The 16,382-nt window shown below is 41.0% G+C and overlaps 1 protein-coding gene and 1 long non-coding RNA gene across 4 annotated transcripts; one reads left to right on the top strand and one right to left on the bottom strand.

Annotated features, from left to right (window-relative positions):
• The first annotated feature begins 345 nt into the window (after nt 1-345).
• Nucleotides 346-9,241, top strand: LOC141042413 (uncharacterized). Of its 2 annotated transcripts, XR_012205101.1 has the most exons (3): nt 346-585; nt 7,695-7,769; nt 8,298-9,241. It is a non-coding gene; the product is annotated as an uncharacterized lncRNA (long non-coding RNA). The 2 variants fall into 2 exon arrangements; XR_012205100.1 differs by lacking the exon at nt 346-585 and having other exon boundaries at nt 7,683-7,769.
• On the bottom strand, nt 1,802-8,760 carry LOC109744385 (ABC transporter B family member 11). Of its 2 annotated transcripts, none has more exons than XM_020303497.4 (12): nt 8,481-8,760; nt 8,339-8,393; nt 7,578-7,753; nt 7,129-7,350; nt 6,800-7,038; nt 4,944-5,469; nt 4,596-4,869; nt 3,863-4,496; nt 3,549-3,777; nt 3,173-3,439; nt 2,820-3,083; nt 1,802-2,582 (listed from the first exon to the last, which is right to left on the bottom strand). In XM_020303497.4, the coding sequence occupies exons 1-12, from the start codon at nt 8,739-8,741 to the stop codon at nt 1,941-1,943; spliced, it is 3,789 nt and encodes a 1,262-aa protein (XP_020159086.1). In that variant the 5' UTR covers nt 8,742-8,760; the 3' UTR covers nt 1,802-1,940. The 2 variants fall into 2 exon arrangements, with proteins under 2 accessions (XP_020159086.1, XP_073366720.1); XM_073510619.1 differs by having other exon boundaries at nt 8,339-8,441; nt 8,502-8,741.
• Nucleotides 9,242-16,382: the final 7,141 nt, after the last annotated feature.

Below are 16,382 nucleotides of genomic sequence, written 5' to 3'. Positions count from 1 at the left end.
GGGAAAACCAAAGCTGCATTTTTTTGAGCGAAAAAAACTCAAAGCTGCAACCTTCCTAAAACCTAAGACCGGAATCCTCTAGCACCGACCTCGCAGCTAAAGGTACACTTTCAGTTCGGTTGATCGACATTTTGTCGCAACGAGCACCGATAAATTGCCGTACATTTTGGCGGTGAAATATGAACTTATTTTAAAAAATAATAATTTTGTGACAAATTTCAAAAATAAAAAAAACGTTGTACTTTTTTTTTGAGGCAAAAAAAAACGTTCTACTACTACTACTATTCTAGCCGGCCCAGCTACTTTCCCATCTATTATAGCCCATTCGCCGTATCGTCTCCTTCCGTTCTGCAGTCTGCAGCTTCCCACGCACACAAGAGGGAGAGAAAAAAACAGGACCGCGTCCGCAGACACCTTTGCGGCTGCGCAAGCGGCAGCCAGCGGGGGGCTGGGGAGCCGGGCGCCAAGGCAGGGCAGGACCTGAGCCCGCGGGAGTCTCCGGCCGGCCGACCGGACCGCGACCTGGGCATCTGGGTGCATGCATCGCCACATCGGCCGCTGGACTGGAGGGCCAAGCCGCCAGAGGTATATCTCTAAATCTCAAACTATTTTGCTAAGTGACTAACACTAATAGGTACGTAGTTTATGAACTGCTAGTTGATGCCGGACTTATAGAATACCATTATAAGAATAGAAGATTATGCCCCTGAAATTAGAAGTGAATCGGAAAGTGCTTATTTGTTGAATGGGCGAAACAAAGCTATTTAGTCTATCTATATAAAAGGAGAAAGGAGGGTAAACACTATCTAAAAGCCTCTCTGAAAAGACTCAGCTCATCTCTAGCCAAAGCACCAATTACACTATCTAAAAGCCTCTCTGAAAAGATTCAGCTCATCTCTACCTCATCTCTAGCCAAAGCAGCAATTACACTATCTAAAAGCCTCTCTGAAAAGATTCAGCTCATCTCTAGCCAAAGCAGCAATTACACTGTCTAAAAGCCTCTCTGAAAAAGATTCAGCTCATCTCTTGCCAAAGCAGCAAATCTTTTCAGAGAGGCTTTTAGATAGTGTTTACCCTCCTTTCTCCTTTCTTCTTTCTTTTCTGTTTTTGCTGGGTCTGTGAGGCCACATTCTGTATGACACCCTGGAATCTTTGATCCTTTTCTCCCTTCTTATATTGAAAGGCAGAACTACTGCTATTGCCCGTGAAATAAAAAAAGAAGAAGCTATTTAGGCATAAATTCAAAATGACAAAGGATGGTGAAATTCGGAGATCCTTTCAACGTGCGTGGTTGGAGAAGTTTGTACTTTTATAGTACTAATAATTGTGCTAATTTCAAACTTGCGGCTGGGCACTTGGGAATACATTTCCCTTTTTATTGTTGTTTCTCTTGTACTGATGTATTGGTGTGGGGATTCAGAATACATGCGACTATTTTTTCTATGATGATGTCGATTTAGTTTAGTCACCATTAACTTTGAGCCCACCCTCCATTTTCTTCTGTGTTCGACACTGCTTGTATGTGTTTGTAGTCATATGATATTTGCTTGAGTATGCGAGAAGACTATCTGTAATGCTACATGCAAGTCGTTTGAGTCGAACCTGCAGTTTTTGTGAACTAGCGCCTCAGACCTCGATTTCTTTAGGGACAGAGGTCGAAATCCTGTCTCTTCTTCCTTCTATCATATTGATGCATGTTAGTATTTAAAGGCAAATATTTAATGATGTCGGCCTAATCTTCTGTATAATCAGTTGGTACACAGATAGTTGTTATTCTCATTACTTACCATGCTCATAGGTCTTCCTTGCAACAAACCGCTAACCTCTTGCATTCACTTCTCAAATCACAAATTGTATTCCATGGCCAAATAATTGTACTAGGAACAAACAAATGCAGTAAAAGAAGAAAGAAAAAAAAGTCAAACAATACACAATTCTACTCAGGAATTTGAGCGAAGTTCTACTAGTGAAGCGTAGACCCCATCCTTGATTCCCATTAGGGCCTCATGCTTTCCCTTTTCTGCAATTTTGCCTTCCTTGAGGACTGCAATCATATCAGCCCCTTTGATTGTGGAGAGGCGGTGAGCCACCACTATGGTGGTCCTGCTCACCATGACTCGATCCAATGCATCTTGAACGATGCGCTCCGATTCTGCATCCAGGGCACTGGTTGCCTCATCAAGTAGTAGTATCTTCGGGTCCTTTATAATGGCCCTTGCGATAGCTACCCTCTGCTTCTGTCCACCAGATAGTTGCACTCCTTTCTCGCCAACCAGAGTGTCGTATCCCTGTGGCAAGCTTGATATGAACTCATGAGCATTTGCTGCCTTGGCCACAGCCGTGACTTCTTCCTCTGTCACTTCTCCGTGTTTCCCATATGTTATGTTTGCACGGATTGTGTCATTGAAAAGTACTGGCTCCTGGCCTACCAGCCCCATCTGATCCCTCAACCAGCTAATTCTCAAGCTCTTAATTTCGACTCCATCTACTGAGATTATACCAGAATCAGGATCATAGAAGCGCTCCAGTAAAGCAATTATAGTGGACTTGCCACTACCACTTTCTCCAACTAGTGCGATGGTCTGAAAAAGGAAGGAAAAGGTGTCAACATAGAAGTTTTTGTGGTTCTGAATGATCATATGTGAAATAAATCAGCTGAAAGCTTCTTATATCGTAACACTGTAACTAGATGCATCACCTGTTTTTAAGTATTATTCTTGGTTTTATGCCAAGAGGTGGCACTTTAAGTTAGTTATCTGAATGGAAAACAATTGGCTGCAACAATGATAACAAAGACTATTAAAGGTTGCAAATCATACCTTTCTGGAAGGAATGTGCAAGGTAAAGTCACTGAATATTTGGACATCAGGGCGTGATGGGTACTTGAAACTGACGTTACTGAAATGAATGTCACCAGTGACATTTTCCAATACCAGGCCCTCGTCGTTACTCGTGTCAATTTTCGACTTCCTGTCTAGAATACTGAAAACAGAAATGGCTGAATCCCTTGCCTTTGTTGCATTAGATGCCAATGCACTTGCCTGCGAAACCCCAACAGCTGCCAAAACCAAGGCAAAGAAAACCTGAAAAACATCCAATGCATTTGTGACTGATTATTAAAAGTTGATACCCATACAGAAACTGTAACTCGAAATGATTTAGGATCTCTTACTTTGAAAACATCTGCAAAAGTAGTTTTTCCCTGACGTACAAACTGTGCACCAACATAGAAACATAGAGCATATGTAAGATACAACACTAAGAATGAGAAACCAAAACCAAGCCCTCCAACGATTCCACTTCGAATTCCCTGTTTCCTTAAAGCTTCACATTTCTTGTTATACGTTGTAACCACTCTTTTCTCTGCACAGAAAGATGCTATAGTTCTGATACTGCCAACAGCATCAGTTGCAACTTGACTTGCATCTTCATACATCTCCTACACAATAATAATAAGATCATATTATTGTGATAATCAATTCCAGGGGTCCTTAGGGTTGCTCATCCTGAATCAAATAGGAAGTAAATTTTAGAGTGTTATGTGTTACCTTAGCTTCTTCACTAAACCCTTTCAAGAACTTCACTTGAGCATAACCTTGTGCACCCACTAAAGGAATGACACAAGTGATAATCAGTGCAAGCCTCCAGTCCGCTGTAAATGCTATGACAAAGCCAGTGATCAGTGCAGCTGTAGACTGCACTATAAGGCCCAGGTTATCTCCTACTAAGCGCCGAACATTTAATGCATCAACTGAGAGTCGTGTACCAAGTGCACCACTGTAAGTGATAAAGCAGAATCTTAGTATCTGTGTAGATCTATGTATGAGAAGATAAAGTAATTGAGATCATTTGAATATGTTACCTGGAATTTGAGGGATTATCGAACCAAGCAACTTCCTGATGCACAATATTTTGAAATGACAGAGTACGAACACGCTCTATAAGCTTGCCACCAGCAATTCCAAACAAAAGGTATTCTCCTGGGATTGCAATGAAAGATGCAAACCCCAGAACTACAGATATCAATGCCCAAAAGCTAGAATCTTTCCGCAGCTTATCTGGTGGCTCGTAGAATGCTTTTATAACGCCAGACATTAGTATGCCAAACAATGGGAAAATGACTCCATGCACCGATGCTGCTATAGCACCGAGCAGAAGAAATGGTACCTCCGGCTTGTTAAGATAAAAAAGACGTCCAATTGGTGCTTTCTGAAGGGTCTTCCCATTGGAAAGGTCGTCTTTGTTCTGTTCACCTGTGATTTCATCCTCATGCAACTCAACTGATAATCCTAAGGGGTTCTTGAAGGAGTATCTGTTGCTATTGCCAAAAGAATCTTTAGTCATTGACCGTCTAATTGACAAACTAGTGCTTTTTGATAAGGAATTGGGCACTCCAGAATCCTGTATTTTACGTCTTTCATCACCACGAGTTTCTTGTAGCCTAATAAGCTGGGAGTAAGCTCCATTGGGATCCTTCACTAATGCATGATGAGTACCTGTACAATAGGATATGTTTGTGGGGTGAATGAACCATCATAGGTTGACAATAGATATATCTAGAATGGGAAAATAATGTACATTCAAGAGATTCTAACCTTGTTCAACTATTTTCCCTTGATGAACTACTGTGATGCAGTCAACATTCCTTACAGTGCTCAAACGATGAGCAACGACGAGTGTGGTTCTTTCTACCATTATCCTATTGAGTGCCTCCTGGACTATCCTCTCAGATTCCACATCCAATGCACTTGTTGCTTCATCTAGCAAAAGGATTTTTGGATCTTTAAGGATGGCTCTCGCAATTGCAATTCTTTGTTTTTGTCCTCCGGAAAGCAGAGTGCCACGTTGGCCAACCAACGTATCGTAGCCCTGGTATGAATTTAAAATGTTGTTAGCTTAAATTTCAAGAAGTTATTTGAAGCATGCAATCTTTATTTACATACATTTGGTAACTTGTCGATGAAGTTTGCTGCATTTGCAAGCTCGGCTGCTCTCTTGATCTCTTCAAGTGTTGCATCTTCTTTACCATAGATTATGTTATCTTTAATGGAGGTCATAAACAACAATGGTTCTTGGCTAACAAGGCCGATCTTCCCTCTTATCCAATCAAGATTCAGATTCTTGATGTTGACTCCATCTATCAAAACTTCACCAGCCTGTGGATCATAGAATCTTTCAACTAGGCTAATAACAGTTGACTTGCCACTTCCACTCTCTCCAACTATGGCCATTGTTGTTCCACTGGCTACTTGTAATGACAATCCATCTAATATTAACTGCCCGGGTCTTGCAGGGTAGCGAAAGTACACATCCTTTAGTTCAACATAACCCTTGATATTTTCCATGATCATGCCGCTGGTATCATCTGAATCTATTTCGGGCTTCCTCTCAATCGTTTCAAACAGTCTGTATGCTGCAGATTGACCTTCCGCAATTGCAGAAATTGATGGTGTTGCATTACCTAATGAACTGTTACAAAAATTTGTAAAGTGACAGGTTTAGGACATTTTCTATTTCTTGGCATGAAGTACAGTTTAAGCTATTAGTTCGTCACGCATTTATGCTTTACTGAGGTAACATAAGATGAAGATAGAGCAATGTAAACAGAATAATTAGTGTCCCGCGGAGGGCTTGCAAGCTGGTTATCCGATGAATTATACCCATGCACTAAAAATGTAAATCAACTGGTAAATTGATTCAAGCTCATCTGATCATGTGTTATAGGTCAAAAAGTTTATTTGAACTTATATACATGGCATGTAGGCACAATAGCATTACTAAATTAAATATTACACCTATGACATGCAACGTACTTGTAATTCTTCTTGGTGAATACTTCTTGGAAGCTTAAATTTTTCACTACCTTTGCTTGTCTCTGTTGTACAATTCTAATGATACTATGTATACCTTTTACAATTTTATTTTATAACTTACTTTTTTAATTTGATTATTGTTCATACTTAGTATAAATAGTGTAGTTGATTTGTTTACTAGACTTTAGTAGTGCTATGGTCAATATATAAGCTTGTCGTATTTATTGTTTGACAGAATGTTTTAGTTCTCACCAACACTGGAGTAACGTTAATTGAATAATTAAAACACAATGATGACTCCTAAAGAATAACAATGATTGAATCTGAAGTAGCTTCGACAATATCTATTGCAATAATTGCAATTTATACCTTATTCAAAATTGTGCTTCGTGTGGTCGATTGGATTGGTCTTTTTAGAAAGAGAGCTATATATAAATAGCAATTTAGATCATTCTTTTTTTGTTTTAAATTTATGGCAGATTTTTTTAGGATTATTATTGAATTTCTTTTACCTCAAAGGAAGAAGGCACCTTGAATCTCGTGGGCTATTTGTATTTATAAAACAATTATTAGCCTTGAGCTCAAGCATTACCAATATACATTATTTATACAAAACATAAATAAGTAAACAAATACTCCCTCCGTCCCAAAATAAGTGACTCAACTTTGTACTAACGTTAGTACAAAGCTAGTACAAACTTGAGTCACTTATTTTGGGATGGAGGGAGTAATAACTATCTAAAGGTAATCTCTGAATACAGCTTGAAAGAAACATCAACCGACATGTAAAGTTCCTTATAGATTTTACAGAAAAATATGTATTTGCAGGTCATCCGTAAGAAAAAGGTTATCTTAAAATTTTGGTACGTACTGTTTTACATTTCCTTTCATTCAAGTAGTCCATCATAAATTGAGGGTTATGTACAACAAATATTACTACTGCTCAGCAAATGTATGTGGAATGTAAAGATTTCAGAAAAACTCACGTTGCGCCATTCAATACGGCAAATAAAACAGTGACGATCTTCCCTCCGGTATAACCTTTGTCAATGATTAGCTTTCCACCATACCAGAAGGCTAGGCCATAACTGCTAAATAAGATGCAGAAGACAGAGCCCATGCCAAAACCATTGACAAGGCCTTCCTCAACAACAGTCCTGTATGCACTTTTTATGAATTTATTGTACATTTCTATAGCTTTCTTCTCACCATTGAAGGACACAACCTGTTTACATGAGAGTTGCTAAATTACTGTTTGCTATTATTTATATTAACTGAAGATAATTGATGAATAACTGATATAACTTGAACTCACTGTTCGTATAGATCCAATTGTCTGTTCAACTGTGTTTGCCGCATCACTATACGATGTTAGACGCTTGCTAGAAACCCGGGTTAGCATCTGTGCAGACACTGCACCAGCGATAGCAACTAATGGTAGTGATGTTAGCATGACAAGAGTCAGGAGCCAGCCTTTTGTGAATGCTATGATAAAACCCCCAAAGAAGGCAGATGTAAGTTGTACAAGCTTCCCTGCCTGTAAATCAGAATGCGCGAATGTCAGCACCGGCAGCACTAAGTGGGGTGCATAGAATGTACGAACTATGAAATACACTTAGGTAAGTAACACAAAAACTTATGTTGTAGTATCAATAATAATATTGATGCTTGCCATTGACTCGCACCTGTAGATCTGTGCACACTTTTGCAATGTGATAAAAAAGATTGCAATTTCTTTATTTGGTACTAAAAAGGAAGTATTACCTTCTCACCAAGAGCATCTTGAATTATGACCGTATCGCTAGACATTCTAGAAACTGCTTCGCCAGTTGTCATTTCTGTGTCGAAGAATGCAATATCTTGTCTCAGAACTGATTTCAGGTACAAAGAACGGATGCGGGCTGACTGCCTTTCTCCTGCCATTGTCCAGCATGCCACCTCTGGAAGAAATGAGGGGTGAGCCTTTTTTACTAACATCTCTACTATTAGCATATAATTTAACTAAACATATCCAATCATTAGGAATTCAATTGGTACTTCTCATGGAATGAATACATGATAGCTGATGACAATTGCTCTGTTCTGATAATTGTATCTGCATGTTCCTCACTCAAGCGAGAACAAATTTGTGTGTCATTTTGTATTAAGACGACGCCGAGAAGGTGGCGGAAACATCCCACAGCTAACTAAACACAAGCGCAGTGCTATATGATTGCACATACTTTTCCGTTTCATTGCTCACTGCTTGCCAATTTCATATGTTAGAAATGCAGTTGAGTTTTTTTTTTTCGAACCATGAAATGTAGTTGAGTTTGATATTTAAAATTTATAAGTTCATAGAGTACCAGCTCCCCATGGAGTTTTCATGGATGTATCAAATAACCTTGTTAATTATCCTCTGCAGTTTACTTTTTTTTGAAATGTTTTATATATAACTATCTTTTCATAAGTACTATTGCTTGACATCTAAAGTTTCACTGACAGGAAACATGCATTCCAAGAATTCGAATGGAAATTCCACTTACGAAGAAAGGAAGCAACTGCTGTCCCAATGCCCAGATATATGAAGTTGAGAACAACCTGGAGATCAAAAGAATATTCTCTGTTAACTCGTCTAGCCAAGCCACCCTTCAAGTTAAGTGATCACCATAAGCCGTTGTGGCACACCTTGGTGACAGCACGGAGGACAGTGCTGGTCGTGCTCTCGCCGAAGGAGTTGATGACGTCTCCAAAGAGGACCGAGATGAGGGGCTCGGACACGCCGTTGCCCACCGCCCCGAGCGAGCCGACCACCATGAGCAGCATGTCGAGGCGGTCGGCGTACCTGAACATGCCGAGCAATGGAACTTTCTTCTCCGGCCGGTCATCTTTTCCGCCGTGGGCGTGGCGTGCTCCTTCTCCACTGCTAGCTTCCGCTGTCGCGTCCATTTCCTGGCGGCTACTTGCTTTGTGCTGATGTGCTCGACGAGCCTGGCCGCACTGCGCCGTGTGTGGTTCCTGTCCCCGGGGGTGGTGGAGGCACTATATATACGCATCTTGCGGGCCGCCCAGAGTGCCTTTGACTGTTGGGCTGATTGGGTGCTCCGGGGCTGGAAGCGACCGGGAAAGTATGCCATGGAAAATTACACGGACTATGTTATGGCATGTGATTAATTATGGGAAAATTCACAACTCTTGCTGGTGCTGTGGTGCAGGTGCGACAATTCAAGATCCATAGCGTACTTTTGTGCTTTGTCAGCGTAGTCAGTTGGATGGATTGCGTTAATCTTGTGACCTGAGGTGCGCTAAGCTAGTTGGGCTCTTTGGTGTTCACAGATAATTGCTCTTGGAAAAAAGAAAGGTGACGCTACGTTTTACTTTTTGACAGTATAGTATGTTGATATGACTACGAAAACTTCAAAGGACAAATATGGATGTATTCGTGAGTATGCATTTTTGGAGCACAGTTGCTAGTCAGCACTTTTTTTTGAATAGTTCGAATATTACGTTTTGAGGTTTCAAAAAACGCAAAAGCAAATCCTGCATGGTAGTATGGATGTACTCCTATAATGTGTAAAGTTTGATGATGAAATAAGTGAACACGTGAGCTACATAAAAATGACAAGTTCATGATTTTGAAGAGGTGAAAAACGTTAAAAATCTACGTTTCTTTTGGGGTGCTCGCTGGCACCAGTGTCCCAAGGTGACTTTTTTTGTATACTAATGGAATACCACAACTATAGGTCCTTTGCGTCGACCGTGGAGGATGGGCGACAGACATTTTGGCCGGACGCAGGTTCCTGTGCAGACGTCAGCACACAACGTTTCGACCAACTATCGAGCTATCGACGCCTGGCACGGTTAAAGAACACGAGGCGTTTTGTTCCGCTCTACTACTACGGTTGCTTCACATCCAAGAAGGTGCAATCAGGAGTTGAATTGAAAACAAAAAGAGGTGCAATCAGGAGTTGAAAAGAATAAAAGAGGTGCAATCAGCAGAGAAAATTCGTCCAGCTATTCTTGAGGGCCCATTGCATGTGGGCTCAAGAACGGACGGCAGGCGTTCCTTGGGTTCCAAGCATGCACCCCGCACGTGGTCCCTTCCTTTTCCGGATGCGCCGGCCTAACTAGTCCACACACGAGTCCGTTCTTGACTTTGCTTGCGTTGGTCAGCACCTTCGACCGCCGATCAGCATTTGTTTTCCTTGGCATCTTGAGACCGGCCCTTAAAATGAACACTGTATTAACAGTGACGTGGGAATTGGCTATCCAATTATTGGTCTCTTCATATCTTGTGTCAAAGTTCGATTATAGATTTAACTATTAGTAGAATGTTAATGCATGTCACAGAAAATTACGAGTACATTGTTGGACCCGTATTTGAACATAGTTTTCGATAATATTATTTTTTTATATGTACAATTTATATTTTATTAGTTAAAATTATGGTCAAAATATGACCTAAATGCAAGGGGGACTAATAAACTAGGATAAAGGTAGTAAATGTTTGTCTATGGCTTTTTAGTCTATGATGAGCTCAACATAATAGCATATCAAAATTTTGATAAGTGAAAATATTCAAATGTGACAATACTTCTAATTAAATATTACAATCCAACTAATTTTTGAAATAAAATAATTAAAACTTGAATTCAACTCGTACATATGTTCTACTACCTCCATTCCTAAATATAAGTCTTTCTAGAGATTTCAATATGGACTACATACAGATGTATATAAACGTAGTTTAGAGTGTAGATTCACTCATTTTGCTCTGTATGTAGTTCATTGGAATCTGTAAAAGACTTATATTTAGAAATGGAGGGAGTAGTTGTCCGCTTTAACCGCCCACAGATGCTCAATCAGATATTCCTTGAGCTACTCATGAGTTGCTCAATGACGAATTTGTTAATGCATTTAGACAAACTCAAATGTGGCTGAGTTCCGATGTAGAAGTTAGATAGGATAATCCATGTTCTAAAATTTCAGACTTTCAACAACATCTTCACCCTCATCCTTCATGATCATGTTCACTGGTACAACGAGCTGCTATATAAACGGTTTTTAACCCCTTTCCGCGACGACATTCTGAACCGTCGTCAAGTGAGTGTGTGCGATAGGGGGGGTCCTTCTCACACGATCCAAAAACCGTCGAGGATAGGCCCTTCCGTCACAGACATTGGGCAAAATGAGATCGTGTGCGACGGACGAGCAATCAAACACAATTATACAGGCCTAATCGGTTCCGGTCATAAGTACATCCCACACAGTCAGTCCCTGACAAACGTTTCCGTTTGCATGTACATTCCACACAGTCAATCCAAGGAATACATTTCCGTTCTTATGTACATCCAACACAGTCAATCCAAGAAGTACGTTTCCGTTCGTATGTACATCCCACACAGTCAATCGAGGGAAAATGTTTCCGTTTGTATATACATCTCACACAGTTTTATGTATAGCCTCGTGTGTGATATCTGTAACGGTCACACACGCTCTGCCTCAGTTAACCGTTTGCTTTTATTCAACTACATCACACACGATTTGATGAAGAAAACTGTATGGCATTGGGCTATCCATCAGAACCGCTTTTACTGCTAGAACCGTTTGCAAAGTTCCATGACCCATTTAGCAGGTTTATTAGTTTATAATTAATAATTCCAGTATTACGCAAATTCACATTTCATATCGAATAGCTGTTTGCCAATTTTCATATCAGGTACATAAATATATTTTAACATCAAAGTACAATAGCTACCTGAAAACAACACAATACAACATATAGCTAGTTCACCTTCATAAGAAAAATATTAGAACAATATATTCATTTCCTCTAATCGACTGATATGACCAGCCAGGTTCGTCTTCTCCACCTCTGCTTTCAGTTCAGTAAGAACCTGTTTTGCATTGACCAACTGGGAAAGTGCCTCCCCCTTCGCCAACACCATCTTAGCAAAGTCTAATTTAAAAATCTGAGCTCATTCTCCATCTTCCTCTTTTTTCCCGCATCTTGAAATATTCTTCAGCCTTGACAACACTTTCTCTAAGCCTATCTCTGTTCTCTTCCTCATACATGCTCCAGAGCTTTGCTAGGCATATCTTCAAAGACTGTGGCCACTCTTGATTAACCCACTCCAGGTAAGAACACTTTCGATCATCCTATAATATTTAAAACTAAATCGGTAACAACTGTAGGGGAAATGGGTTTCTAGCAACATAGAAAATCACAAAATACATATTTTGAAAAACTAAAGAAACAGGTTAATTATGACATATCTTCTTAAAAAGATCAATGTGCAAATGAATTAATTGCTACTGAGACAACAACCAAATTTTGAAATATCAGAAGCTATAATTAACTGCAACAACACTACAAGTTCTTAGTCGTGTACTATAAATAACAAATTGAACATTTTATGAGAAAGCTAAATATAACTGCAACAGCACAGCGACAATGTTTGGATGACATCAAATTGATACTAACAGGTGTGTACATGCATAAATTTAGTAACATAGAGTTAATAGCACTAAGGTCGTCCACTATGTATGCCAAAACCGGTGGCAAGCCGGTGCAAAGGAAAAAAATCAAGGAACCAGACTCCGGAGCACCTAGTTGCTCCGATGCCCAGTTCCTTCGTGCCATAAAGATTTAGTATTTTACTGCTTGGCTACTCAGATGTGTGGACCAAAGTTGGCTGCACAAACTGCTGAAGCGGTGCCAAATAATTTTCTAATGGCACCGCTAATGAGATGGCAACAATTTTAGATACTAGGTAGAAATTGTGACATTGTCTTAATCACATCCAGAATAACATAGCACAGTAACAGTGTCTGAATCACATCTAACAAATGATTCGTAACAACGAGAAAGTGGGGCTAACCTTCTCTGCACATGCCAGAAACTTCCTCCCACTGTCCACAGAGCAACTAACTTCAAGCATGGAGATTAATGGTGACAGCGAGCAAGCAGATCATCAGCCACCCCGCTCCATTCGTTGCAACTGATGGTCCTATGGAGCTACAACAGGAAGAAATGACTCAATTTGACCGTCGGGTTAAAATCCTTCATTTCAAATCATAACCCGAGAGAGAGAAGAGAGGCATACCCGGGTGGTGAAAGAGTCGTCGCCGGAGGAGGAACCACTAGAGAGGTCATATAAGAAGACCATGGCGACCGCGGTGGTCGGATGCGAGACGGCGAGAGCGAGGAAGCGACTATAGCTTCGGAAGGAAGGAAGGAGGAAATAGGGGAAATGTGGCTTGTGGTCGAGGAGAAAATGTTGGGGAATGTAGCATGCAATTTCAAAAATTTCCTACGCTCACACAAGATCTATCTAGGAGATGCATAGCAACGTGAGGGGGAGAGTGTGTCCACGTACCCTCGTAGACCAAAAGCGGAAGTGTTTGAAAACGCGGTTGATGTAGTCAAACTTCTTCTCGTTCCGACCGATCAAGCACCGAACGTACGGCACCTCCGAGTTCTGCACACGTTCAGCTCGATGACGTCCCTCGAACTCTTGATACAGCAAAGTTTCGAGGAGAGTTTCGTCAGCACGACGACGTGGTGACGGTGATGGTGAAGTGATCTGTGCAGGGCTTTGCCTAAGCACTACGTGAATATGACCGGAGGCGTAAACTATGGAGGGGGGCGCCGCACACGGCTAACAACTGTTGATTTCTGTTCTAGCGGTGCCCCCTCATATATATAGGTTAGAGGGAAGGAGAGGCAGCCAAGGGGGCACCCCAAGTAGGAGGAATCCTACTTGGGTGCCTCCCAATTCGGCCTCCCCCCTTTCATATTCATCTGGAGGGGGAGGAAGGAGGAGGGAGGAGAGAAGGAAGGGGGAGGCCGAATTGCTCCCCTTCCTTTCTCTCTTCCCCTCTTTCCTCCCCCCTTATTTGGCCTAGCTACAAGGGGTGCACCATCCCCCTAGGGGCTGGTTTGTCCCCTTCTTGGCCCATTAGGCCCATGTTGTTGCCGGGGGGATGCCCGGAACCCCTTTCGGTGACCTGATATGTACCTGGTACCCCCAGAACACTTCCGGTGTCCGAATATCATTGTCCAATATATGAATCTTTACCTCTCGACCATTTCGAGACTCCTCGTCATGTCCGTGATCTCATCCGGGGACTCTGAACAACATTCGCTCACCAAATCACAAAACTCATATAATACAAAATCATCATCGAATGTTAAGCGTGCGGACCCTACGGGTTCGAGAACTATGTAGACATGACCGAGACACCTCTCCGGTCAATAACCAATAGCGGAACCTGGATGCTCATATTGGTTCCCACATATTCTACGAAGATCTTTATCGGTCGAACCGTTATGACAACATACACTATTCCCTTTGTCATCGGTATGTTACTTGCCCGAGATTCGATCGTCGGTATCTTCATACCTAGTTCAATCTCGTTACCGGCAAGTCTCTCTACTCGTTCCGTAATACATCATCCCAAAACTAACTCATTAGTCACATTGCTTGCAATGCTTCTTATGATGTGTATTACCAAGAGGGCCTAGAGATACCTCTTTGATACTCGGAGTGACGAATCCTAATCTTGATCTATGCCAACCCAACAAACACCTTCGGAGATACCTGTAGAGCATATTTATAATCACCCAATTACGTTGTGACGTTTGATAGCACACAAGGTATACCTACGGTATCCGGGGGTTGCATAATCTCATAGTTGAAGGAATATGTATTTGACATGAAGAAAACAATAGCAATAAAACTGAACGATCAATATGCTATGCTAACGGATGGGCCTTGTCCATCAGATCATTCTTCTAATGATGTGATCCCGTTCATCAAATGACAACACATGTTTATGGTTAGGAAACTTAACCATCTTTGATTAATGAGCTAGTCTAGTAGAGGCTTACTAGGGACACGGTGTTTTGTCTATGTATCCACACATGTATCAAGTTTCCGGTTAATATAATTCTAGCATGAATAATAAACATTTATCACGATATAAGGAAATATAAAATAACAACTTTATTATTGCCTCTAGGGCATATTTCCTTCAGTCTCCCACTTGCACTAGAGTCAATAATCTAGTTCACATCGCCATGTGATTTAACACCAATAGTTCACATCTTTATATGAGTAACACCCATAGTTCACATCGCCATGTGACCAACACTCAAAGGGTTTACTAGAGTCAATAATCTAGTTCACATCGCTATGTGATTTACACCCAAAGAGTAGTAAGGTATGATCATGTTTTGCTTGTGAGAGAAGTTTAGTCAACGGGTCTGTCACATTCAGATCCGTATGTATTTTGCAAATTTCTATGTCTACAATGCTCTGCATGGAGCTACTCCAGCTAATTGCTCCCACTTTCAATACGTATCCAGATTGAGACTCAGAGTCATCTGGATCGGTGTAAAAGCTTGCATCGACGTAACCCTTTACGACGAACTCTTTGTCACCTCCATAACCGAGAAACATCTCCTTAGTCCTCTTTAGGTACCTAAGGATAATTTTGACTGCTGCCCAGTGATCTACTCCTAGATCACTATTGTACCCCCCGCCAAACTCAGCATGGCATACTTTATAGAACCTTTGGCTAAGGCATACTTTCATTCTCTCTCTATCTTCTGCCGTGGTTGGTTTTTGAGTCTTACTCAACTTCACACCTTACAATATAGGCTAGAATTCCTTCTTTGACTGATCCATTTTGAACTCCTTCAAAATCTTGTCAAGGTGTGTGCTTTGTGAAAGTCCTATTAAGCGCCTCGATCTATCTCCATAGATCTTGATGCCCAATACATAAGTAGCTTTACCGAGGTATTTTATTGAAAAATTCTTATTCAAGTATCCTTTTATGCTATCCAGAAATTCTATATCATTTCCAATCAGCAATATGTCATCCACATATAATATCAGAAATGCTACAGAGCTCCCACTCACTTTCTTGTAAATACAGGCTTCACCGTAAGTCTGTATAAAACCATATGCTTTGATTACCTCATCAAAGCGTATACTCCAACTCCGAGATGCTTGCACCAGTCCATAGATGGATCACTGGAGCTTGCACACTTTGTTAGCACCTTTAGGATCGACAAAACCTTCTGGTTGCATCATATACAACTCTTCTTTAATAAATCCATTAAGGAATGCAGTTTTGACATCCATTTGCCAGATTTCATAAAATGCGGCAATTGCTAACATGATTCGGACAGGCTTAAGCATCGCTACGAGTGAGAAAGTCTCATCGTAGTCAATTCCTTAAACTTGCCGAAAAACCCTTTTCGTGCGACAAGTCGAGCTTTGTAGATAGTAACACTACCATTAGTGTCCGTCTTCCTCTTGAAGATCCATTTATTTTCAATGGCTTGCCAATCATTGGGCAAGTCCACCAAAGTCCACACTTTGTTCTCATACATGGATCCTATCTCAGATTGCATGGCCTCAAGCCATCTGTCGGAATCTGGGCTCATCATAGCTTCTTCATAGTTCGTAGGTTCGTCATGGTCTAGTAACATGACTTCCAGAACAGGATTACCGTACAACTCTGGTGTGGAACATGCTCTGTTCGACCTACAATGTCCAGTAGTAACTTGATCTGAAGTTT

Source organism: Aegilops tauschii, chromosome 3 (assembly GCF_002575655.3).
Source record: "Aegilops tauschii subsp. strangulata cultivar AL8/78 chromosome 3, Aet v6.0, whole genome shotgun sequence".
Lineage (NCBI taxonomy): Eukaryota > Viridiplantae > Streptophyta > Magnoliopsida > Poales > Poaceae > Aegilops > Aegilops tauschii.
The sequence above is the reverse complement of the archived record's forward strand: the minus strand, read 5'-3'. Positions and strand labels throughout refer to the sequence as shown.